Source organism: Thunnus maccoyii, chromosome 14 (assembly GCF_910596095.1).
Source record: "Thunnus maccoyii chromosome 14, fThuMac1.1, whole genome shotgun sequence".
NCBI classification, from domain to species: domain Eukaryota; kingdom Metazoa; phylum Chordata; class Actinopteri; order Scombriformes; family Scombridae; genus Thunnus; species Thunnus maccoyii.
Genome location: NC_056546.1, coordinates 31,388,200 through 31,416,036, shown reverse-complemented (window position 1 = coordinate 31,416,036; position 27,837 = coordinate 31,388,200). Strand labels below are relative to the sequence as shown.

General features: G+C 39.3%; 1 protein-coding gene across 1 annotated transcript in view; it reads right to left on the bottom strand.

Moving 5' to 3' along the window:
- vps8 (VPS8 subunit of CORVET complex) overlaps positions 1-27,837 on the bottom strand; it is a 176,318-nt gene that overhangs the window by 102,857 nt on the left and 45,624 nt on the right. The window contains exons 13-17 of the mRNA XM_042434438.1: positions 23,388-23,468; positions 18,027-18,197; positions 13,714-13,788; positions 8,711-8,746; positions 6,584-6,674 (exon numbers count right to left, since the gene is read on the bottom strand). Of these exons, the coding sequence (XP_042290372.1) occupies positions 6,584-6,674; positions 8,711-8,746; positions 13,714-13,788; positions 18,027-18,197; positions 23,388-23,468 (454 nt within the window). The remainder of the gene's footprint in view (positions 1-6,583; positions 6,675-8,710; positions 8,747-13,713; positions 13,789-18,026; positions 18,198-23,387; positions 23,469-27,837) is intronic.

Genomic DNA, 27,837 nt, shown 5'->3' with positions numbered 1-27,837 from the left:
TAGGTTCCTCTGAGAGTGAAGGCCATTCAGAAGGCACTAGAGGAACAGATACAGATAGCGAGAACGAAGGCATCAATGTACTGCAGAATGACCTCAAATCTAGGTTGGCAACAAAGAAAGGCACAAGAAAAGATTTCAGAAAATAGATGGAACAAGGAACAAGGTCTGGCAGCTTTTTATGAAGATCCATTTGCCAAGGTATTATTTAACACTTACTTATTTAGGAAAGCTGCATATAGATAAAGATACAGATGGGGAGTTAGGATTACCTCTAGATATGTCCTGCACTTGGGCAATAGAGCATCCAATGAATGTTGAAACCCCCACTTTGAAAGAGGTGGAAGTGGTAATTATGCAAGCAAGGTCAGCCTTCAGCTCCCAGACCATTGTGTGTCCTATAGGCTACCATAAATATGGTCCAGATGTGTTGCAGTTTTGTAAAGGCTTATTAGGGTAATGCAAATGAAGCAGTTTATTCCTATTCCTTGATGAAAGGCAGGAGGGAAAGAGAAAAGAAAAATTCCATTTATGTAGGGTAGTTTAGATCTATCTGTCTTTTCAATGTAGAACATAAGATCCTCTTTAGTGTTGTGGCACAGTTTGTCCAGTTACATAGAAAGTAATAAGCTAATCGACAATTCAGTGCAGAAAAACAGAATTCCAGGTTTTTCTGGATGCTTGGAGTACACAAGCATGATAGGGCATCAAATTCAGTCTGCAAATAGTGAAAGAAGAGACTTGCATGTGGTATTCTGCTACTAGACTCAGACAAAATTGAAGTTATTCTGCTTGGCCCTAAACACCTTAGAAACACATTATCTAATGACATAGCTACACAGTAAATTCTTTTAGTTAACCTTACTTAAAAAAAGCATGCAAACAATTGCCTTAAAAAAACTAATTGGAATAGGTATTGTGCATTGTACTAACAAATGCTTATTTAGTATAGTACACTTACACTTGAGTTTAAGTAACTTAAAAAAAAACCTGTATAGTGAACTTGATTATTTATTTTAGATGTACTCTTGACTTAGTAATTCTGAGTAGTCTATACTATTTCAAACAGTTGTATTTGCTTGAACAGCAATCTGATTTACTTGTTAAAACCATACAAACCGAATGCCTTAAAAAGTTTTATTCATTTAACTTAAATGCTTCAAACATCCATTATATGTTAATGAAAAACAGGTTCCATTCACCTAAAATAATCCCATTTACAATTACACATAATAAGTCAAGGTAGTGACACAGTTTAAAGTTCAGTTATATACATTTTTTATTTTTTGCCCAAACAGTACACTTCTAATTACTAAACTTATAGTAAAATCACCCTTTAAATCCTTTTGAATCTGGTAAAAATGGAACAAAATCAGTCACGATTGTGGCCAATAACACATAAATGGTTCCATTACAGCAGAAACTCCAGCATTACCTTGACATTTGTCACTTTATTCTGCCAGTATTTTATCAGCTTTGCCTGTAATTTATTATAGTGTGGTCCTTCCAGATAAACCATGTCTTCTCTGTATATAACTTCATCTTGTTAAATATTTGTAAGAATATCCCAACAGGCAGGGAGTTAATTGACGACATCTCTTTTAAAAAAAAAATCATTGTATTAGACAACTGGCTGTATGGAAGCTCATTTCTGCCATATGACTGAAGCAAAAAATAGTCAATTTTTTTAACTAATCATTCAAATCTTGGCATAGTATCTCATGATTTTGACTTATGAGTAATTTAATTGTAAACTTTTAATCCATTTTTTTTCTTTTCCTGGAGGAAATGCGCCTTTTATGCAGCTACTTTTCATGAGTGTTACTTGATCTTTTTGATGACGGTACAATAATCTGCCAGTAATACTTGCCAGCCGATGTATCATTGGGCTTTATAAGAAGAAATAATATTATAATTCTGGGGAAACAAAATCTAACCCTGACCATTAATTTAACATACCCTGAAACAACAACTTTAATTCTGTAATAACAATAAAACACAGCTTATGAAACAAACTTGGTATAGAACCAACAGGCTGACAGGACCCATGGGCTGACAAGTGCAAAGTGGCTTCATTTAGTAAGTATCATAATATGAAAGAGTAATAAAATGGATCTTACACATTGTATGAATGAACATATACCTGCAGCCTCTAGACATAACTTACTGATGAACCCCTGGGCTGACAATTTGAAAGGTGTGTCTTAATTTAGTTAACATAACAATTAAAGGCAACTAAATACACTGTCATAAACAAGTGAGATCTAATGCCAAATATCACTTTTGATTATTCACATCAACAGGAGATTTCTGATTTTAGTTTTCAGTCATGGTGGTGGAGTTTGTTGTTTCTCAAGCCAGGCATCACTCTTTGAATTAATGTGAAGGTGTTTTTCACGGCTTTAGGGTAGTCCAAATGTATGGCCTATGACAGCCCAAACAAGACACAAAGTGCCTAAGGTAGGTTCTGGAGATCCTTGATTACAATACCTCCCTCAACAATGATGACAGTTGACACTGGGTGAAGGAGAAGATCATTTGGAGAGAGAGGCACATCGTCACTGCTGACAGTAAGCACCTAAACAGACACTTCTGCCCAGGCCTCATTAGTGTCAAAACAAAAACAACATTACAACAGAGAAATGTTGATAGGCATAATCACTTGTTACCGTGCCATCTGTCCTGCCTACACTGCTTTCCAGTCTTGCCCATAAAGTTTTCATTTCACACATACCTGCATTTAGCAGTTTTATCAACATTAGTAGGCCTAAAACATTTTTGACCAGTTTACAGATGTCCAGTAAAGAACAAGACAGGAAAGGCAGAGGAGAGAGAGACGATGACATGCAGCAAAGGGCTCCCTCCAAATCCATGTATCTGATCATTACTTAATAATATTTGAATTACTATTACTGGACCACATGCCACTAGACAAAAATGTCTTCACTAGATGTTTATCTGATAGTGCTGTGGCTTCATTTAAGGAAGCAATTCCATCTGCACTGAAATGAATGCCATGTCTATATACTACAGAGGACTCTTATGCTAACTTCAGTTCCTCCCAAATTGATCATCTTGTTGCCAGTGCTGCAGGCTCATTGTGAAGACATAAAGTCAATTGTTTTTTTCACCCTGCAACTTAATAAAAAACTAGTAAGAAGTACATATTGTTGATAACCCAGTAAAGTTAACTAATTTATGTAAGTTAAGACAGGTATTAGAATTTACAGTGCACTCTATGGCATTGCCCTGGCCTCCCACATTTCTTAAAGGATAAGGAATCTGGGAGTTATCTTTGATCAAGATATGTCCGTTAACTCCCACATAAAACAACTCCCAAATGAAACAAATTTCAAGGGCTGCCCTTTTTCACCTACGTAACATTGCAAAAATCAGCCACATCCGGTCTCAAAAAGATGCAGAAAAACTAGTCCATGCATTTGTTACTTCTAGGCTGGATTATCGCAAATCTTTATTATCAGGCTGCCCCAATAAGTCTCTAAAAACTCCCCAGCTGGTGTTGAATACTGCTGACAAGAACTAGGAAAAGAGATCATATTTCTCCCATTTTAGCTTCTCTGCACTGGCTCCCTGTAAAATCCAGAAAATAATTTAAAATCCTTCTCCTCACCTACAAAGCCCTTAATGGTCAGGCACCATTAAGGGCATATCTTAAAGAGTTCATAGTTCCCTATAACCCCTCCCAGAATGCAGGCTTACTTGTGGTTCCTAGAGGTTGCAAAAGAAGAATGGGAGGCACAGCCTTTAACTATCAGGCTCCTCTCCCGTGGAACCATCTTCCAGTTTGTTCCAGAAGGCAGACACCCTGTCTCGACGTTTGAGAGTAGGCTTAAAATTTTCTTTTTTGACAAAGCTTACAGTTAGGGTCCGCCCAGGCTTACCTTGGCGTTACGCTGCTATAGACCTAGACTGCCAGGGGACTTCCCATGATACACTGAGCTCCTCTCTTCTCCTCCCTCTCTCCATCTGTACGCATTCATGTACCATTAATGCATGTTACTAACTTGGCATCTTCCCTGTAGTTTTGTGCTTTCGTATCTTGCAGTAGACTTTCTGCTGTGGACCTTCTGCTATCCAGCTTGACGCCCACCACTGCTGCTATTATTATTAGTCATTTTCGCCCACTGCTACTGCTATTACTATTAGTTATATTTCTAATATTATTGTTGTTACATCTGTTGCTGTGCTTCATTGTGTCTCTCTCTCCCATCTCCCCCTCCCTCTTTCTCTCTCAATCCAACTGGTCAAAGCAAATGGCCGCCCTGGTTCTGCTTGAGGTTTCTTCCCGTTAAAGGAGAGCTTTAACTTTAACTTGTCATCAAGTTCTTTCTCATGGGGGAATGTTATATCTCTGTAAATTAAAGAGTACAGTGTACCCTGCTCTATGTGAAAAGTGCCCTGAGATAATTTCTGTTGTAATTTTACACTATATAAATAAAACTGACTTGACTATTCTTAGATTTAGAAATACAGTGGAAACCGCTTATAGTGATCATGGTTACAGTGATCACCTGCTTATATGGATCAAAAAGCTCAGGACAGAATCATTCCTATACAAATGTTGTTTAAATAGTTTGCTTATAGTAATCAAGTAGTCTGCTTACGGTGTTCATTTTGGGTCTTTTCATACATGAAAACATATGGAAAAAATTTTAAAACTACAGGTTTTTTTTTTTTGGTTTTTTTTACCTTACTCCCATGATATATGTATGACATTTACTAAGCAGCTGCCTCGCCATTATCAGGCATCGCAGCACACCCCAGGTTTGTGCGGAGGTGCGGGTGTGTTTATTTGTAAGTGCCATGAAACAATCAGAAAATAACGTTTTATTCCTCTTATTCAACAGCTTTCTTTCTACCACTGCTAGCTCTCCCCATCCACTCTCTAGCTTGCTCAACCACTGCTTCTCTCGCTCCTCTCTCGTCTTTTTTAAAATGTAATTTCTTTTGCTGTAGCACTTTGAGGTGTATTTTTTGTATTAAAGGTGCTATAGAAATAAAGTTATTATTATTATTATTATTATTAAGATGGGGTAACTGAAGAGGATTGTTATTTGGTAGCTCAGGCAGCATGATATGTAGCTTACCATGCTGTAAGCATGCTAGTTAGCTTGGTTTGTTAGTTAGCTTAACATGTTTGTTATTTGGCTCTATTGATAGCTTAACATGATGTGGTAGATGGGAGTAAATTCTTTCATGATTGCTAAGATTTGGTACTTGAGGTTGATTGTTTGGCTGTTGCTTGGTGGGTTGAGCAGTATTCTGCTGGTGACAGCAGTATGCCATTTAACTTGACATAGTGTTAGCTGGTTGATGTTGGATAGCATGCCATTAGCTGAGGGTCTTAGTTGGTGATGTTATTGACAAAAGTGAATATAACCTGCTACAGAGGTTGTCTCTAGTGTGTGTGCGCAGGGAATGGTTCTGGGATGCTTTAAAGGTGCGCTAAGCCAGTGAATGCTGTGAAAAATTAGCTAGATAAGTAAGGAAGATGTCTGGACTACTGAGCAGGCCATAGCAATAACATGATACTGCTAGTCAAGCTAGTGGGGCCAGCCACAACAGTTTAGCCAAGGAAGATACAATGTAGATATAGGGCAGTGTCAAGCCAGCTTTGGCACATTTTACTGTGTATTGATAACCCAATACTTTTACAACTAACAGTCAAGGACTCTGTCAAGTGAGAGGCTTAAAGAATCACTTAATTCCAAGACAAAAAGCCTTTTTTTGCTGACTTCTGTTTTGAAGTTTTCAAGGCTTAAACATAGTGCTTATGAACAAGGCTCTGTTGGGCTTCTAACCAGGCAAAGCTGGCAAATGCCCAAACCCAAGGTTCACTGTGTGTGAAATGGGTTGTGATAATTTCATTAAATGCAGACAGAGTTACATGGAGGTGACTAAGGCTGAAATTTTGGTCACATGGTAACAGGTGGTTGTATATGGTTTTATATATTAAGATGGTGTCTGGCTTCACAGTTGATGCTGTTGATTAAGCAGTGTTTGTCCTGGTCTTAACTTGACCACCTGTTATCATGTGACAAAGGTCTCAAATTTAACTTCAGGTGAGTCCTAAAATACTGAATCTTGTGGAGCATGTGTCACAATCTAGTTTTAAGATCTTGTTTTCAGGGTGAATACATGGTGCATAGTACAAAAGAAATCGAATTACCACATCCTGATCAATGTGCCATAAACTCACTGACTTATGAGGGGCGGCTGTGGCTCATGAGGGGCAGCTGTGGCTACTTAACCCGGAATTGCTCCTGATGGCTGTGCCATCAGTGTGTGAATGTGTATGAATGATTAGATTTCCTCTGATGGGCAGGTTGGGACCTTGCATACCTTGTACCATTCAATGTATGAATGTGTGTGAATGGATGAATGTGATTCATAGTGTGAAAGCGCTTTGAGTGGTTGGAAGACTAGAAAGGAGCTATACAAGTACAGTCCATTTACCATTACTGACAAAGCAATGTACACAGAACTGGAACCAAACACTTGATGGAAATACCAATGAACAGATTGATTTACAGGCTGTTGGATGTGTGATATGCTTTATACCCACCAACCACAGCCTTAGCAGTTCCCTCATGGAAGGACCAGGCCAGAGAGAGAGCCTCAACAAAGTGCTCCTGCTTCAGCAGGCAGTCTATACGCTGGGACACAGGCAGAAACAGGAATATGGATCAAGAGCAAAGCAAACAGTTGTTTTAATGATTTAAATGAGCTAAAATCACTTATCTTCTATTAAATCTTCTAACCATGGATTCTTATCAAATAGTATTTTCCCAATACTGACAAAAACACTGAAAATTTCCCAATTTTCCCTTCCTTACTGACATACAGTTTGTATTTATTTGTCACAAGTATAACACACAAGTATTTAAAGAGTAACTTTTATTCCACTACATTTATCAGACAAATTGCTGTGGTGCAACAAGAGGGAGAGACAGCAACATCCACTTCCAGCTCCTGTGAAACCATTCACTTTTTACCAGAAAGAAAAACAAAACAGGGCCTTCTGATTCTAACAATGAAAGACTTTCGGCTCTAGGGCTCATAGTTTCGGATAAAGTCACATTATGTGAAGACATTCTCCTTTCGGGAACCTCAGTGTGACTGTATCATATAAAGATGAATGAACACAGAATCTAGTCTATGGTACATTAGCTCACCAGTTAACTATTCCACTTGGCATGTGGGAGTCCAGGGTTTGAGTCCAAGCTGGTCTGTTGATCCCATTATCAAATATTATTTTTTAATTCGTCTGAATGTAAACAGGACAAAAGGTATGTTTTTCTATAAAACTATGGTACAATCTCCTAACTCTGATATTTTCATCAAAGGTGAAAAAATTGACATAGTTACTGATTTTAAATATCTTGGTGTGACACTGGATCCAAATTTTAACTTTAAGAAACATGTTAAAAAACAGTTAAAACCACAAAGTACAACTTAGCAAATTTTAGACATATAAGAAACTGTCTCTCTTTGGACGCAGCCAAGATATTTATGCATGCTATGATTCTTTCCCATATTTCTTCTTGCATCACATGTTGGGGGCAGGCTGAAGAGCCATAAAACCTATTGAGTCCTTATACAAACTCTAAAAACTCTGCATCCGATGCATTTCCATCACTGTAGGTACTGAAGAAATACAATTTACTGAGCTTTGAGAATTATAGATTATTCTCAAATTTGTGCCTAGTTTACATTTTAAATGGTTTGGCCTCCTCCACTATGCGACTCTGTGCATTTATATTATCATTGCAGGGCTGATACTCGGCGCACAGGTGTCACCCATCCATCTGCTCCACATTTTGACAAGAGGGACCAATTGTGCCTCCTTGTGGTTGTTTATGGCGTGCTTTCACTTTTGACTTACTTTGGCCTTTCAGCCTGTGATTCACTGGTTGTGGCGCATGCTTTGGGGGCTACTGTGTCAGGTATCCAGCACACCTAAAATTTCTGAAGAAATTTCACCTTTTGTAGTTTTTACTGCAGTTGAAAGAGGGTTATTTAACTTCTTCTGTTCCTGTCATGGGGGGTGAAGTTCATAGACTGATCTGACATGAGAAGATTGATCTTTTCAACACCTTAAAATTGGCTCTTTCACAGTGTTTCCTAGTTTATGAAATGGATTTTGTGCATAAGAGATGATGATTAAAATGTATTACATTAAATTTATTACAATGATGTTAGAAAGCAAAAGAAGACAGGAATCTCTCTCTGCATGTTTGACATCTGCAGCCTTTATGTTAATCTGACAGCATTCAGTTCAGACTTGTGTCATGATGAAAGTGATACAGAAATGTCACAGGTCCAACATCGTAAGATTGCCCTCATGACTTCTACATAAAAGTGACCAGGATGCTTAGTCAGACATGAAACCCAACTGTTAAACTGCCATCCAATTAATGTAAAGGGGTCCATGTCTGAAAGGGGCTATAATGTAAATGACTCTAAAGAGGTTAAATGCCTGGGACTCCCAGCAGTCAGTCGGATCTGAAGAAGTCTTTTGGATGAGACGTGTAGCATTTTCAAGAATATAAAAGCAAGTCAAGTTGCCCTTGAATTAGCCTTTCTGGATATACCATGGATGTCAGAGAATACTCACATATGTGTGGAAGCACAGTTACTTGTGTTTTGTTTTTTTAAGAAATAAGTATATTGTAAACAGTAACATACATACCTCTCTCCAGTTTCTTAGAGTCATAATGTGAGCCGACTGCAAGACAAGAGAATGTAACACTGTTAAAAAATAAAAAAGAGAAAATCCAACAGTACAAACAAGACACCTCACTTTTACACCATATCTTCACATTTGGTCTTCTTTGGAGAAGGGTTATTAACGAACAAAAAACATGAAATATTAGGGTGTGAAGTTGGTTTACAGGTCTAACAGCCTCTACAACCTTCATGCACCAGTGTATGCCTGCAGTGATGTAACTGCAACTTGCACAAAGGTCTGGTATGTGAAATGTTTGGTCTAGGGATGGGTTTCATTCAAAACTGTTTGATATGCAGTGCCAATACAAGAGTTCATAAATACCAAACCATTTTTTGTCATTTAACAATTTTTTTTTTTTTTTTAGATGCAAGGTGTATAAACTGATTATACAGGAATCTGCCTATAGTATAATTAATATCACTTTTTTGTATATAATGCAATAAGTGGTTGCATTATGTTCTTTTTTTCCCATTATTTATTTAATGATTTTCTTTTTTAACTTGACATGTAAGAAAAGTAGATAAGCATTTCAACTGTGTATGACAGCGTATGACCAAGTGTTGTAGTCAAGTCACTAAGTCTCGAGTCTGAGTCGAGTCTTGAATCCCTAGTATTCGAGTCCAAGTCCAAGTCACTAAAGAAGAGCCCAAGTCGAGTCCCCATTACCTGAGTCTGAGTCAGAGTCAGAGTCAGAGTCGGAGTCTGAGTCCGAGTCATTCAAGTCCAGTCAAGGTTGAGTCTGAGTTGAGGTTCCAAGATGTGCTCCAGTGTTCCACTCTGGCATTGTCAAGGAGCTGACATACAAATAAAAAAGATTAGATTCTAGATTCTAGATTAAACAAAAATGACACAGCTGTCATATTAATATTAATGATGCATTGATTGAAATTTTCTTGGATTTTTGGCAATTCTGACTTTATTTATAAGAATTAATTTTTTTTTTTTTTTTTGACTTAAAGGTATTATAAATTGCGAGCTTTGTCTTCTTCACTCACGCTAATGAACTTCCATACCAACAATAATGTGTGTATGTGTGGCTGTAGTGTCTTTTTCGCTGTGTGCGACTGCATGGTGTATGTGTGGCTGTGGCTTTCTGTGTGCTGTGTGCGGACTGCATGGTGTGTGTGTGTGTGTGTGTGTGTGTGTGTGGCTACACTGTCTGTGTCACAGCTGCTTCTGTGTGCGTGACATGAACTATAGTGTTGCCATGTGAAATTTCATTACATTCTAGATGTTAATTTCAAACTGCAAGTCTTGGGCAGTAATTCAGAGTTTTTTCTCAGCTATTGTTTTCCAATGTCTGATTACCCTTGGAGAAATTTTGCTCTTTCTTCCACGTCCAGGAAGGTTTGCTGATGTACCACAAGTTTTAAACTTGTGTATGATGCTGCCAACCATGTTTCTTGGATTGTTAAGTATCTTGGAAATCTTGTAACTATTGCCTTTTGGTGCAATGAAATTATTTCTGCTTTTAAGACATTTCCTTTTTATTTGCCATGTTTGTTACTTAGTTTGAACACTCGCATAGGCTTATATGTGTGTCATAGCTGAAGCAAATTCAGTGTCATTATAGATTGTGTCTTAATTGTTAATTGTGTCTTCCAACAGTTTGGCAGCCTTACATACTAGTAAGTGATTAAAAAACAGCAATATTAAATAGGGGTTCAATCATTATGACTGACATAACTTGTGGCTGTATTACAAAAAATGCTGATACTCAGAAAGATTATGTTACACATTTTCAGGATCAATTTGATTATGTTGCTCAACTCTACCTTCCAACCTAGGTCTTCAGAAAACCTTTAATGTGTTAATACTCAGCAGGTTGAATAATTTTGTTTGCAACTGCATGTTCTGGCTATGTTGTTTTCATTCCAGAAATCTATTTGCTATTCCCTTACTATAGCATTGGGCTCAGCAGTCAACAAGTCCTCTTAAGGTCCTGTCCTTCTCCACTCTTAATAGCCAAAGGTTTGATTCTCTTGAATTGAAAACCCAGCCATAAACCCTCGCAATATAAACTGGATGTGTGATTTAATGAACTATCTTTATCTTAAAAAGATTTGGTATTTGTGGGATGACAAAGCAAATACATTTTAATTTTTAGGGAACCACGTTTCTTTCACCTCTTCTCTTTCAGTACTGCTGAGATCACTCTAATACCATAATCTTCAACTTTTATTTGAGCTTCAAGTCAACACTCTACAGTGGTGGATCCCAAAGTGCTGCTGCACCCAAAAATCTCTATGATGAATCTCCTTGTTCACTCCTCTAGAGACTTCCCATTTATTTGTTGTTGTTTGTTTTAATTTATGAATTTATACTTACTTTTACAGTTATCAGAATTTATATTTTTGTTGTTGTTTTATTATTTAGTTTCTGTGTTGTGATTTTTGAGCATGTTTGATTAATTTCAAAAGCACCAAAATAGTTTTAAAAAGATCTATAAAAAATTCCATTATAGAGAGATAGATAGATAGATATTACTTTATTGATCCCCTAGGGGAAATTCAAATTGTCAAGAGCTCATCAAAATATGAAAACAAAAAACTATCCAGTCAATACAGGAGGAATTGAACAGTCTTTTTGCTGTGGGGACGAAGGATCTCCTGAATCGCTCCATTCTGCAGCACAATGAGAGGAGTCAACTGCTGCAGCTACTCCTCTGTCGCTCCAGGAGGCTATGGAGAGGGTGTCTGCTATTGTCCATTATAGCTTTCAGTTTGTTCAGTGTGCCTCTCTCCACCACAGATCATTATTGGCAGGACTTTACATTTCTTACAATTTAGATTTATATCACAATGTAAATGTGTACATTAAACACAGTTTTTACATGATGTGAGAGGAAAATAAAGCGAGAGAGAGTGGCTGCACCAGAGATGGGCTCCTGAATACATCTCAAACTTGTGGGACATTTTGCAAAATAACCTTCAAATAATCTTCAGAAAACACTCTAAAGCAGAGGTGACAGCATTAATCAGCAAGAACAGAAGAGGTAATATCATCTTTGGATATATTTTTTAAATCAAATCAACTGCTAACTGGTACCTGCCACTGTTACCAACCTTCCAAAGGAAAAATTACACTGAGGAAGCTAACAGAAGAGTTATTTTGTGAAGATAAGACGAGAAATGAAGGCGCCCTTGTTGGTGGTATTCTCTCTCTCCATGAACTGGTGTGATTGCGGCGCAACCGACGTTTGCAGCGGCCTCTCCTAGCTCAGACTATGCAGTGTCTTTGTCCATGTCTGGGTCTGTGTCATCTTGTGGAGTGCAAGGGAAATATGTCTATGATCGTCAGTTTGTTTCGGACATTCGTAACAAAGACCTTTGTTACTAGTAGAGAGGAGGTCTGCTGCTTTCAGGCTTAAGTCTTCAAGAATTCAACTCATTTTAAGATACATGGCTAATTAGGCTAAATCAATATATATAATTAGCATTAGCAGCTTGTTGATAAGTTTTTGCTATTAGCATAAGCTCTGCATGGCTGTAGAACATACCAGCTGTGAGAGGGGATAAGAGGTGAAAGGGAGTTGACTGCGGGGAGAGCAGTCAAAGACGTTGCATTTCTGCTAATTTAGGCTATGTTCATGTTCAACAGTGTTTGATAAATTGCTTGTACTGTCTCACTTAGTGGTGCATTTTGTTGCACTTATTAATAACGTGCATTGTTGTCATTGATTCAAGTTAAGTATAACCTAAAGTCCAGTTCATTCTCTCCATTAGATCTCTGCTCTGCTACCCGCTCTGCGTGCCTGTGTGCTGGAGCTCAGTCCTGCTTTCATGCAAACAGGCACTAATGGAGAGTAGAGGAGAAAGGAAAGGAGAGGAAGGCAGAGAGGCCAAAATCCAAATTCATTTACAGGTGGCGTCCCTAGTCTGCAGTCAAAGCTCTGCATTATCAGATGTAATTATCAGCTGAAACTCCAATATCTGAACAACAATAATGATATATTTTCTTATGATAGGAGAAATTTCCAGAAGGACAACCATCACTTCAACGCTCCACTGATTGGGCTTTATGGCAGAGTGGCCAGACAGAAGCCTCTCCTCTGTGCAAGACACAGGAAAGCCCACTTGGAGTTAGCAAAAAAGCATCTAAGGGACTCTCAGACTGTGAGAAACAAGATTCTCTGGTCTGATGAAATGAAGATTGATATATGTGGCCTCAATTCTAAGCATTGTGTCAGGAGGAAACCTGGCACCACTTATCACCCAACGGTGAAGCATAGTGGTGGCAGAATCATGCTGTGGGGTGTTTTTCAGCTGCAGGGAATGGAGCAAAGTCCAGAGCACTCAGGACCTAAGACTGGGCTGAAGGTTCATCTTCAAACAGGTCAATGACCCTAAGCACACAGCCAAGACAACACAGGAACAACTCTGTGAATGTCCTTGATGGCACAGCCAGAGGCTTGACTTGAACCCAATCAAACATCACTGGAAAGACCTGAAAATGGCTGTCCACTGACGGTCCCTATCCAACCTGACAGAGCTTGAGAGGATCTGCAGAGAAGAATGGCAGAAAATCCCCAAATCCAGTTGTGCAAAGCTTGTTGCATCATACCCAAGAAAACTCGAGGCTATAATTGCTGCCAAAGGTGCTTCAACTAAGTACTGAGTAAAGTGTCTGAACAGTAGATGATGTAGATGTGATATTTCAATTTTTCCTTTTTAATAAATTTACAAAAATTTCCAAAATCCTGTTTTCGCTTTGTCATTATGGGGTATTGACTGTAGATTAATGAGGGACAAAATGAATTCCAACAATTTTAGCATAAGGCTGCAAGATAACAAAATGTGAAAAAAGTGAAGGGGTCTGAATATTTTCTGAATGTCTGTATATAATGCATTCCTAATGGTTGGCCAATGTGTGGGGAGAGACAATTCCACAAACAGAAATGGCAGCTCACAGCTGTTGTGCACACAGATGACAAATGGAACAAATACACACATAAAACATAGTACCTTGGTGCCCAAGTAGACAATCTGTCCTGCGTAGCTGGAGACTGACTGGTAGCAAGCCTTTTCTCCAACTAAAGCCTGAAACACAAAGATATAGTAACACACACACAGAAATCTAGTCAAGATTTATTTAAAATGCTTTATCGCTGGCTAAAGGTTTGTCTACACAGGAGGAATTTCAGATGCATTTTTCTGTTGTCCGTCTCTCATACGTTTGTTTGGATACACTTCTGTTTTAATCAACACAATGAGTATTTTTACACTTCAAGTCTATTTTCTTCTGTTTTACTGAGAGATAATCAGGGGTTAGTCCATGTAACATTCAAGAGTCAGGCAATGAGGACAGCCAATGGAGAGGGCTCAAGGTTGGTGTGATGTGAACAAGCTTTCTGGTTATGGTTAGATTCTAGCAGCCATGCTCTGGACAAGTTACAAGCTTTTGAAATATGACTAGAGTATGCCAGGGAGACAACTAGCAGAAATGCATGGATCAAATTTTCAAAATCTGATAAAGGCTTATCCTGGCTTTGTTACAGAGGTGGTAAAAAGCAGTTTTGACATTATAGCCTGACTTTTGCAGCTGATACTGATATTGAAATTTGAAAGTTTAAAAAATCTGATAATGATATATTTAAAAATTAAAGTTATTTTTTTAACAACTGCGACACAAAAATATATGGGGCAGGACGTTTCACAGTTGAAATATAAACTCGTCAATATCATTTGGTGGACAAACTATCAAGCATTATCATCTACTATCAAAAAGAGCGATTAGTTTCTATGGTTCAGTAGTTCCTGGAATATTTTGGTTGAAAAAGGCTATCCTCTCAGCAGCAGCCTAACACTGCTACTAACTTCTCTGCTACTAACTAAATGAAATAGCTTTTCATAGCTTTCCTATACCCTGGATGTGAGAAGACACTGGCTTCATTTGTTCACCGTTTTCACAACTGATTTTAATGAGTATTTTTAGTTAAGCTTTTTATTTTTTTAACAAATTTTAACTGAGTTTTGTCATTTATAGTTTGATGTCCTCTCCAGTGATTTGGCTTCATATTATCAAGTCTGACAACAAAGTTATGCAGGCTATCTTGTACAGTTTACTGCAAGCTGGATTACATGTGGCCTCTTTCAACACCTCCAGCAATTTGTGGATTTTATACATCTGTTCATTTGACGGTTTTGTTCCACTGTCTTTCTCCAATTCTGTTTGAACTGTCCAAGGTTCCACACATAAAAAAGGTCTCACACTGGATCTGGTCTGCACTACATGCACTGCTCCCTCCCACTTGCAGAGCCTGGCTATCACTGATCATCTTGCCATCTCCTTCACTATTTCTGTGCCTCTCCTTGGGCTTCATCAAAAGCATTCGATCACTTATAGGAACTTAAAAAATGTTTCTACAGCAGCCTTGGGGGACATGATACTGGCTCACATTGCTCCAGATCCTGCTGTGTCCTCTGCTTGTGTCCCATTACAACAAAATCCTCTCCATTAGCTTGGAATCTCTTGCCCCCTTTAAAATCAGTACCGTCTGCTTTTCTCATCCTTCACCCTGGTACACCCCAGAACTCCACTCCATGACGTCCACTGGTCGGCAGCTTGAGAGGTTCTACAAAACATCTGGGCTGACTATCCACTCTGAGGCTCATGAAGAGCATATAAAAAATTACAAGGCAGTGCTCTCTCAGACCAAGATGGCCTACTATTCTAACATCATTAGTAGCTGACGAAACAACCCCAAAATGCTCTTTTCCGCCATAAATTGACTGCTGCGCCCCTGTGACCCCTACCCCTCACTGGTGCTCCTGACCTCTGTTGTGGAAATTTTCTCTCGAGAAAGAGGCACATGGAGACATAAAGAAAGCGTTAAACATTGTTACTTGTTGAAGCAGTTGTAAACACTGTACAATCCATCACATCATCAGTAACAATTATACAAATGTCCACACACAAACAAAAATACAATCATCTTGTATTTTTGGAGAGAAAGCATGTTGTTCAGCTGGCCCTTTCCCTAAAGCCAGCCCTTTCTCTAAAGATTGTGAACTCAAACTAGACAGCTTTATACCTCTCCAGAAGCAAAGCTAAAAACAGTCTGGTCCCTAAATGGACACTTCCACAAACCGTTACACCTTCTTACAAACAAGTATGGTCTCTAAAACAGCAGGCTTAAGACAAAGATATCTCTAGTTAACCCCAGAGGTCAGCAAGCAATCCTCAGATAGAAACAGGTTCAAGAGTTCAACTAGCCTAGGAGTAGGATTTCTTCACCAACATGTGTCCCCAAAATGACAATGACATTAGATCACATTCAGTTGACAACAAACATTGACTCTTTAGTTTGAAAACATTTGTAACATATATACAAAAAATTTATAAAATGATAACCTACTATTCAATTTTCTTTCACACCTCTGCTCTAAGTTCCTTGAATTTTACCAGTTTTCCTGGTTGCACATTCAGATATCTGCCTTATTTTACTGTTTACCATTCAGCTGTATCGGAGCTGTGTTAAGTTAATGCTTACAAAAAACACATTTCCTGCTTTTGCTGCTTCATAAAGCTTCTAAATGACAAAATAGTTTGAGATTTTTATTGTGAAGAATTTATAGGAAATGAAATGTGTTTATAACTGAATTAGCAGGGCTTTGTGGTGTTTCAATATAAACAGGTCTACAAAACAAGATATTTTGGAGCTACTTTTTCAGTGAATCAATTAGAAATAATTCTAGGAGGAATACTACTAGCAGAAACAGTCAATTAGATGTTTGAATAAGTACTGTAGACAACAGGCTCTAACTTCATTTTCTGCAAACCAGCACACCTCCAACAGGTAAACAACTTCTTTTACGGTGCTATGCTGTGTAATGTAAAAACACTGGCAATGTGCTAGCTAGACTCAAGTGCCCCCAGCGCAGCTTGGGGCATCTACCCCTGCTGCAAAAACACTATTTGTTCACACATGTATACCTGCTCTGTGTCTGCTCATTGTCAGTGTTGTTCACACCTCTCTCAAGTCTGGCACTGGTTCCTCCATTGCCAAAGTGGCTGCTGTTACACCCATTTTAAAAAACCAAGGACTGAACCCCGATGATCTGTCTTCTGTCACATTTCCAACCTCCCTTTCACTACCAAGCACAGTACAGAAACTGCTTTCAGCCACCTTCAACACTGTCTGTCATAGTATCCTCCTCAGCCACATGACCGAGTAACGTGGCCTCACTGGTACCCCCTTTCCTTTACGAAGAAATTGATTAAAATCAGGAACCTGAAATACAACCCTGCCCCTGTCAACCAAGGGGCACGTCAAGGTGGAGTGCTTGGACCATTACTTTTTATCATCTAAATGGTTCCTTTGGGACACATAATTAGACATCATGGACTTAGATTTCATTGCTATGCTGATGATACACAACTGTACATTCACACAAAACTTCCACCCATTGCCTTTGCTGGCATGCAAGTTGCCAACCTGCGCATCAGTAGGATCTAAATATTCAAACACACATTCACACCAATGGCACAGCCATCAAGAGAAATTTGGGGTTCAGTATCTTCCCCAAGGACACTTCCACATGTGGACTGGAGGAGCTGGGAATTGAACCGCAAATCTTCTGATTAGTGGACAACTTGCTCTACCTCCTGAGCCACAGCCACCGCATTTGTCACATCTCGTCTGGATTACTGTAATGAAATGCTAATTGCACTGCTGAATAAAGACATGGACAGCCTCTAGTATGTCCAGAACTCCGCTGTTAGTGTTCTTACTCATACAAAACCCTGGCAGCACATCATCCCCACCTTACAGCATTTCCACTGGCTCCCTATCAACTGTCATGTGAAATTTAAAGTTCTCCTCTTCATCTAAAAATGTCTTCATAACTTGGCTCCTTCATACCTCTGTGACCTCCTCCACACCTACACCCCCTCTTGTACTCTACGCTCCACAGACAATGGACTCCTCACCACTCCTCAATCCAGGCCTGTGGGGGACAGAGCCTTCAGTGCTGCTGCTCCTATGCTTTGGAACACTCTCTTTGCCTCAAACTGCCGCCTGTTTCTGTTTTGAAATCTAGACGCAAGACCCATCATCTTTTTAACCAAGCTTTTTATTAGCATAGTTTTTTTTCTGGGCTACACAAAAGGCGCTTAAAATCGAATTTATTATTACTAGTACTACTACTCATATTAGTTTTGAACGTTAGCTATTCATTTATGATCAGTAACCTCACCTTAAACCTGACCTCTGCCCCTGAGTCATTAAGCTTTAAGTTTGACCTTATGATCCTGTCCCCATCAGCTAATCCCTCACCAGAGCCTGGGAGACATTCCCTCCTGTGGCCAGTGATTTGAAATGACGGCTGTTGTAGACCAGCTGCACCTGCTCCAGGTCCAAAGTCTCCAAAATTTCCTGACTGGGACGGTCCACAACCTGCAGCTTTTCATGGCTGTCTACCAGGACCAGTGTACGACTGTTAATCCACTGCAGAGAGACAAAGACAGGAGAACAAGTTATGCGCTTTTGACACTGTAAAATGAAATTGCAATCAAGTCTTGTGAAAGATAGTTAGATAGAAAGGACAAGGACAATGACAATAAGAAAAATAAATTAATTAATTAAAGCTGCATGCAGTGCAGGCCCTTGCTCCTTCACGCATGTTGGGGTGTGCTGCAGTAAAATTATGCCAGAGTCAAACTGCTGTTATTGCAGAGCAACATGATACAGCAATACATTTACCAGGGGGCACCTGAAATGGATATACATTTTCATGAATATTGGAAATTGCATGGAGGAGATAACTATCACTTCTTGTGTCCACTATGTGGCATTAGAAAACACCCACTAATTATATCTCATGTTCCTGTATATCATGTGTAGACCACACCACATAATTTTCATGTAAATCAGATGATGTTTTTCATGTAAGGCCGACTTCCTGTTGTCAGTAGGTGGCTCTATGACCATGACTTGATATTGACATGTGGATGTGTTCAGGCATGAACTCTTATCAAACATGAGAAATTTGGGGCAGATTCGACGATGTAAAGCTGAGTTGCTACAACTTTCTGTTTAATGCCCAAAACATGTATTGGGCAAAATTGTCCAGCATGCCATGCCAAGGATGTTCCATGAAAACCGAAAAGCTTCGCAATTTAGCATCACATAGGTGTTTAGATGTAACCTACCAAACTTGAAGTTGCTTGGGTTAAATCTCTAGGAGGAGTTCATTAAAATACAACACTTGGCTTCACTGTAAAAAAAAAAAGCAAAGTAGATTCAAAATGGCTGACTTCCTGTTGGACTTGGGGTATGGCTCCAAAAGACTTTTTTTTTTTTTAGAGTCTGGAGATGTTCCATCTGTCTACCAAATTTTGTACATATACGTCAGATTTAAAGGTGGGGGCTTTCACTATGAAATTTTCTAGAGACATTTTTTTATTTTTTATTTATGTATTTATTGGGACCATGTACAGTGTTAAACATAAATGTTAACATTTGATGTACTGTACCAGAGTTAGATTATAGCTAATTTTCACCTGCAGTCCCTTAGGCAGGTCACAATTAAAACATATAACAGCACAATAACAAACAGTTTACAGGTTACAGAACTGAGTAGTTTTTAGAAGATTTTTTACTTTGGTTTTGAACGTACTGATGGAACTGCAGCTCTTCAAATCATCAGGTAGGGCATTCCACTGAGTTGTGGCTTTCACAGAGAAACCTGATTGCCCAAATGCAGTGCCACGAAATGGCATGGAACAATCTTGTAAAGAGGATATTCTGGAGGATCTAAAAGAGCTTACTGAGCAAGTATACACAAAGTCACGTAGTGGAGGGGTGGCCAAACCATTTTAAATTTTATAAACTCGGTACAAATTTGAGAATAATCTAAAGTTCTCAAAGCTCAGTAATTGTATTTCTCAAGCATCCTACAGTGATGGAAATACATTGGCTTTTTTGTCCAGAGTTTTTAGAATTTGTTTGTATACAAGGACACAATAGGTCTTATGGCTGATGCTCCAGCCTGCCCCCAACACATGATTCAATAAGACATATGGGAAAGAATCATTACATGCATAAATATTTTGGCTGCCTCTAAAGAGAGACAGTTTCTAATATGTCTAAAATTTGCTAAGTTGTACTTTATGGTTTTAACCTTTTTTAATAAGTTTCTTAAAGTTCAAATTTGAATCCAATGTCACACTAAGATATTTAAAATCAGTGACTGTGTCAATCCTTTCATCTTTGATGAGAATATCAGCGTTAGGATGTTGTACCATGGTTTTAGAGAAAAACATACCTTGTCTTGTTTACATTTAGACTCAGACATGATTGATCAAGCCAATGTGTGATCCTTTCCAATGCAATTGTTAGCTTAGCAGCAGCTAACTCAGCTGTTTTTGCATGTGTGTACACAACAGTGTCATCTGCATACATTTGCAGCTTAAAATATCTTTGTGTGATTTGACAAACATGGTGTCAAATTGGAAAGCAACTCTACTTTTGGAGCTTTTTAAGGAGCTGATGATTTTGCTTACTTGAAACTCATTAGTCTCTACCAGCTCGAAAACCTGGCCTGTAGTATCTATAAGAACAATATCTTGTTTCCTTTGTGATTTTTTTCCCTAACTCATATACAGACTCAAGAAAAAGTGATTAAAGACAAAAGCAACGGTAAGATGATCTTCAATTAACTTTCCCTTCTTGTGAGATTATCAATGTTTTTCCATATCAATTTACTGTTGCCTTTTGCCGCATTCTATATATTGAGATAAAAACGAGATTTAGCCTCCCTTAGCTCTTGGATAACTTTGTTCCTTAAACCATTTTAAATCAGCATGTCAGTGTCTCTTCTAGTTTTAATTGCCTTCCTTAGTGCAGCATCTCTAGATTTCATTAGTTTCCACAAATTTTCATTAAACCACAGTAAATTGTTTTTATTTTTGTATTTTATCTGTATCCTCACATTAAATCTTTCCCTCACAGAGTTGATTCTGTGAGTAAAATTATCACAGCCATAGTCCAGATCATCAGAGGACAGTACATCATTCTAGTTCAAGCTGTTGATTTCACTGACAAATTCTTCTTGCTTAACTCTGGGTATGTATTGAAGGATCATTGTCTTAGTTGCTGTGGTCCTAAATCTATTTTTAGTCAGTTTTCTTGCACATAGCGTTATGTTATGATCTGATAAGCCAGTGATTAAATTATAACTTTTAGTTATTCTTTCTGGTTTGTTAGTAAATATCAGATCAATTTGTGTACTGGAGCATTTTGCAATCCTAGTTGGGCCTTTTACTAGTTGTTCTAGTTGGAATTTCTCTGTGATCATTTTTAGTTTTTTCCTCTTAGTTTTATCCTCCCAGTTCACATTAAAATCACCCATAAGTAATAATTCTTTGTTGAGATTGCACTCTTTCAAGACTTCTGTGAGGTAATCATAGAAAGTGTCATCTGCAGAAGGGGGTCTATAGACACCTATGATGTTAAAAGACATTTGTTGGGATAACATTATTTTTATCCCAACATATTCTAACATGTTACCAGCATTATAAACCACACGCTCACATTTGATGTTGTCTCTCACATAAAAAAGCAACCCTCCTCCTCTTCCATCAAGTCTGTCTCTTCTAAAACAGTGGTATCTGGGCACCTTTGACACACTTGCAGGAGTTGTTTGTTTCAATCATGTTTCAGTAAGACAGAGAAATTCCAGATTTGAGTCAGACACAAGATGAGTTAGCTGATTGCTCTTTGCAGTAATGCTTCTGATGTTAAAATGTCCACCAAACAGCCCCCTTGGTTTCAGCTTCAGGACCCATAAGACTTTTGCATGATTGACAGTTTGGAAGGTTTTGAATAACCTCTGCCTCCTCACTGCAGGGTTTCAGCACACAACACACAGTGGTGTCAGCAGAAGGTTTTGTGAGAGAGACACTGGACCTATTAAGGTCTCCACAGTCCAGCAGCGAAAAGTTATTCATTGAGACATTATGCCTGGTGTTAACGAAGTTTAGTCTGCTAAGGGAGAAGCCTGGCTTAGAAAGTTGATGCTCACTCATCACGGGCACCAGAGGAGTCCCATACACACTCAGGCACAAATCAGCACCAAAGTTCTGTAGCACCCCAGGGGTCACTGGTCCAGGATTTAGCTGAACATCTCTGGAGAGCAGGAGCAGCATGAAAAGGAGACCTGCTATTGTCCAAAACGGGGTGGCAGATCACTGGTCCACTGGATCTGTGATTTGCTCTAGCACCTGGGCTCGTCTGTGCTGCAGGACAGAGGAATAGACTGGCAAAATATCCCAGTAAGTTATGATGAAAACTCACTGTAGGAGCATCAACTGGCCATGAGCTAGCATTCGTCCCAAGCCCAATCGCTCAGTGTCCCAGCTGTTTTCCATCAATGAAGATTGCTCTTGCTATGTTGTGTTTGTTGTAGTTCAGCTGGGATTACACATGCTTGACACAGTCACAGGTGAGCACCCCCACCCCTACCCCCAAGGGTATGTTTTTCTGGAGACTCTGGTTCCTGTCGTCCTTTTCTGACGCAGTGTTTACTGGTATTTGAGCGCCAGCCTTCCTCCTTCCCCTATGAACGCTCCCGAGTTGCCTATGTAATAAAACACCTAACCGAGAGGGATCAAGATTGGGCTACTGCAGAGTGGGAAAGACAGTCTATTATGTGCTCCTCTGAGAAACTGTTCGCAGCCGAGTTAGGAAAGTCTTCGACCACTCTACTTCAGGCTGGGAGGCTGCGAGGGGTATCCTCAGTCTTCAGGCTCTGTTCTTTAACCATTTCAAGTTCAATCTGTCGTACCACCCTGGGTCAAAGAAGCTTGCCAAGCCTGACTCCCTCTCCATCCAGTTTGACCCTGAGAGCTCCCCTAAGGACAACTCTGGAATCCTGCCTGTGTCCTGCATTGTTGGTGCTGTTACCTAGGGGATGGAACAAAGGGTAGAGCGGACTCTTGAGCGGTCAGGCATTCCTGATGGATGCCTGACCGTCTCTTTGTCCCAGTCTCCCTCCAATACTAGGTTCTCCAGTAGGGCCACTCCTCCTGTTTAAGCTGTCATCCAGGCATCCGCCGCACGTTGGGTTTTCTTAAACAGCAATTCTTAAGTCAGACATTAGGGAGTTTGCCCTGTTTGTGCCCAGAGCAAGGTGTCCACAACACAACCTGGCTGGCCTCCTGCAACCCCTTCCAGTTTCTGAACACCCCTGGTCATACATCTCCCAAGACTTTGTCACAGATTTGCCTCCATTTGAAGGTAACACCACTATTGACTTATATTGACTGCTGTAGGCTTATCCTCCAAGTCTATTCATTTTATCCTGCGGCCTTCTGCCAAGGAAACAGCAGAGATAGTTCTCTGCCAAGTGTTCCTTTTACATGGATTTCCCAGAGGTGTAATGTTAGATGACAGACATACCTTTTTTGAAGGTATATTAACTAAGTTATGGTGCTTGTCAAGGTAATCTAACGTGCATGTAAATTGAGCTATATTACTTGTAAATGGGAGGGGCTCATACCAGCTGTGTCAGAGCAGCGCGAGCAGGGGCCCCCTCTGGCCAATGGCTCCAGTGCAGTTGCAACTGCCAAACTGTCCATATTTACGCCACTGGACTGATTTCATACACATCCTCAGTGTCTTAGCTTAATTACTTACGCTCACGCTGATGATGTCACAGCTGAGATGGAGTTGTCTTTGTTTGATGACATGGATGGTCCCCGTCTCCTCCTTCTTTACCTGGACAAACAGTAGTAGAAAGGAGAACATTCAAACACTAATTGTTGTGCCCAGTGATTATTACTCTCAGAATACACTGTTAATGGAGTTTAGCATTCAGACATTTTAGAAATATTATATTAAACACCTGTATAATTCTAATGTGAGTATGTTTCATAGTCATAGGTTGTTACATAACCATCCATTAGGATTAAGTTTTTAATCTAATATGTCATGGTCGCAGGTTGGTCATTTTTGATTGGTTGCCAGGCTTCAAGAGGGCAGGTCTTACATGATATGAACTGGTGAGAGGGTTGACGCCAGGGAAAGAGAAAGAGTGGAGATACAGATGCACAAGTGTGGTGTACTGTAGATGAATACACAGGACAACTTTTTGTTGAGACCGTGATGGACAATGAGCAAGGCATCTTATTCCCTTCCTCCTCAGAATGCAGAGGAGAATTCTCACCAATATTTGACTTGAATCTGTGAAGATTTAAATTTGCAGCACTGGCTCTAGTATTGTGACTATGAGTTCACCCACCTACATAAAATAATTTAAAAAGTAGCTGGGAGCACTTCTGTAATATCCTAATACCATGTTTATTATGACTTTAATATTAATATGACAAGCTCTATCCTCAACAGGTAGCCAGTGATGTTGTGAAGAACTGACACATACCATCATTACTCTGTGGCCCAAGCCCGAGGATGACTCTCACAAGTTTGTTTGGTGCTACTTGAAGTTTCTGTTTCAGATTTTCTCAAGAGGCTTTTTTTAGACTGTCTCTGTTTAGCAATTTTGCCGTCCTGGCTGGTCATCTAGTTCTGGCATTTACTTTGCCCAGTACATTTAAAGACACGGTGGCACAACCTAGGTTGTTATCAAGGATGCAGCCCAAGTAATTAACAGAACATTTTGAGACTGATGATTCTTCCCCTATCTTGAGATCCAACCCAGAATCCTTACCCAGCTTAGACTTTGCTTTAAACAAGATAGCTTTTGTCTACCTGTCTTTCTGTTAACTAGTTCCTTATTCTATTTAACTCAGCTACTAATACCTGCTTTAACTCTACTGGACACCAGGAGAGCTGAGTCATCTGCAAATCATGCAGACAATTTTCATGTCATTAATATAAAACAAAAAAGGGAGGGGGGCCAAGACAATGCCTTGTGGCACTTGGCAGGTGATGGGCAGAACCTCCAACAACCTCAACCTGCTGGTCGCCCCATGACAGATAAGATGCTACCCAACTAATAGCTGTATCATTCATGCCAAGTGCCTTTACCTTATTAAGAAGAATTTCATGGTAAACTGTGTCGAAAGCCTTTTGCAGGTCAAGTAAAATTCAATTTCTCTTTTTATTAGATCAGTAACTTTGTAGTAGATCAGTGAGTTAAACATCTTGGTTACACTTCTCTTATAAAACTCAGTGCCTTTATCTGCATTAAGACCTGTTTGTTGTGGATATTTTGAGCGATGGTCAGCACCTCAGTGGAGAAAAGCGGACATGAGCCTTTGATGTCTTAAAGCTGAAAATGTTTATTGAAGCACTTGATCAAGGAGAACTGAAATAGCGAACATCGAAGTCATCTGCAACTCGGATGCTGTCTCTTTCCATTCTGCCCCCTGAAGGTCTGACCCTTAGTCTGTAGCCTAAGCAGATAAGCCTACAATATCAAAAATTAGTCTAATTGGTTCACTAGTTCCTAAACAAGGAACTGCATTTTACCTGTGTCAGTTCAGGTCTCATTGCATGGACCTTCAGGTCACTGTCGGCACATTCTGGTTTGAATGTCTGATTGTGTCAATAGAATTTACGCATTCACCTATCTGTGTTGTCTAGAAAAGCCTACTCCGACCTTGGTGACCATGGCAATCCTGATTTACCCTTTATCAGAGAGGTTTCTGCTTTCCCCAAAACATGACAGACAGCTGGAGTCTCAAGGAGAGGAGAGAATGTCTCCCTCCTGCATAAGATTTTCAGTGTGACCTCAAGGCCCAGGCTTGACCCAATGTAGTCCAATTTGTAACCCCTACAGATGGAAAATTCCATAACAATGTTGACTTCCTTAATTCTGACATTACATTTACCCCCACAGCCTAGGTCCTTAAGAGCTTTACATAATTTGTGAGCATTATTTTTGTTCTCCTTAATTCTTAACAATAATCCTGTTTAGCTGCCTTGATCACTGATTGAGTTAGATTTAGGGCTGGGTGATATGACCAAATTCTCATATCCCAATATAGCACATTTTAATTCCATGAATAAAATGTTGCATGTCACGTTGTCTGTCCATCCTTTAAATTAAATTACTCTTCTTGGCTTTTTACTTGTGAAGCTTTTATTGCACTTACAGTAACTTAACAAGTGTAGTTGTCATCAAATAGAGTGCACATAAATTTGGTAAATGACATTTATAAAAAAAAGTCTCTACTAAAGCTACAAGCAGCGATGATCTGGCCCTCGCACCTTTGTGCACGTCGGGACGCGCTGCAGTTGAAGGGCTTTTGTTGCAGGCATGCAAATGTGTTCAGGACCGGGCTCTTATTGGACATTGCACGAAGGAGTTAAATATCACTTCCTGTGTCCAGTATGTGGTGCTAGAGAACACCCACTAATTACAATATACATTCAATACAAATGTATTACAAAATACATCATGTTGCGGTATATCAACTGTAGACCACATCTTGTAAATTTGTCATATAAGGTTGACTTCCTGTTGTCAGTAAGTGGCACTGTGACAGTAACTCAATATTGACATGTAAAGGTGTTCAGGCTGGGACTCTTATCCAGCTTGAGAAATTTGGTTCAGGTTGGACAACGTACATTCAAGAAACAACTACTATTTCATGGCGAAACATCAAACTTTGCAATGTCGCCACAGGAAGGACGTTCAAAACCTCAAAATTTTGATAACTTTTCATCGCATAAGTCTTAAGATGACACTGACCACGTTTTATGTCGGTTGGGTTAAATCTCTAGGAGGACTTCGTTAAAATACCATGACTAGAAATGGTAAAAACTGCACGAAATCACCAAGTAAATTTAAAATGGCTGACTACAAGAGGCTTTTGTGCATCTGGACATGATACATGAGCCTTCCAAATTTTGTTCATCTATGTCAAATTTAAAGGTGGGGGCCTCCATTTTGAAATATTGTAAGGGGCGCTATCAAGCAATGTTGCCACATCTCAGCCCAAGACCCATATCATTTGTCAAGTCATGCCAGTTCTGATGGATGTGCAACCTTTAGTGAATTTTCGAGCATCCCTAGCACCTCAAACATGCTAAAAGTAAATGGGGGGGCGTTATAGAACCAACGTGTCATGCCCTAGCCCATCTGTGATATGAAATCAAAATACTTACTAGTATAAACATACTTGCAAATTTTCATGAATTTTTGCACATCCTAAAGGCCTCAAACGTGTTCGTAAAATGAAAATTTTGCATGAAATCCAAAATGGCTGACTTCCTGTCTGGCAAAAAGATTCCAAAAAAAATTTCTGGGTAGAATGATGAGAGAAATGATCCCATCGAATTTCATGAAAGTCAAAACAACTTTGTTCAAAAATTGCTGTTGACTTCCTGTTGTCAGTTGGTGGCACTATGACTATGACTCAATATTGATATGTAGATGTAGATCAAGCATTTGACAGTTGGGCCAGACTGGACAAAGTCTAGTGGAGTTGCAACGTCTTCCTGTTTCATGGCGAGACATGCAAATTGACAAACCACGTCAAGAATGTTCCATGAAAACTCAAATGATTTTGATAACTTCATCATGAAGCTCTTTAGATGGCACCCACCAGCTTGAACTCAGTTGGTTCAAATCTCGAGGACGAGTTTGTTAAAATGCAATACCTGCAAGTGGCAAAAATGAAGCAAAAATGCACAGTTAATTCAAAATGGCTGACTTCCTGTTGGACTTAGAGTATGGGTAAGAGGCTTATTTATGCACAACTGACCCAATGCAGGACACTGCTCAATGAAATTTGAACTTTTCAAAGTCGAGGCCCCTCCTTCAAAATTGACACACATGAACAAAATTTGGTAGGGACATGCATCATGGCCAGATGACAAGAAATCAGCCATTTTGAATTTAATTTGCGATTTTTGTGTAAATTTTGCCATTTGCAGGCATTGTGTTTTAATGAATTCCTTTAAATTTGGTCAGTGTCCTCATTCATTGAATGCTATTGCTGTGGCGACACAGCAAAGTTTGCCACGTCGCCACAGCAACCTCCTGTTTCGCCATGAAACAGAAAGTTGCTGTAACTGAAAGTTGTTGTAACTCCACTTTACATTGTCAGATTGCTCCAAATTTCTCATGCTTGATAAGAGTCCCGGCCCAAACACATCTCCATGTTAATATTGAGTCATA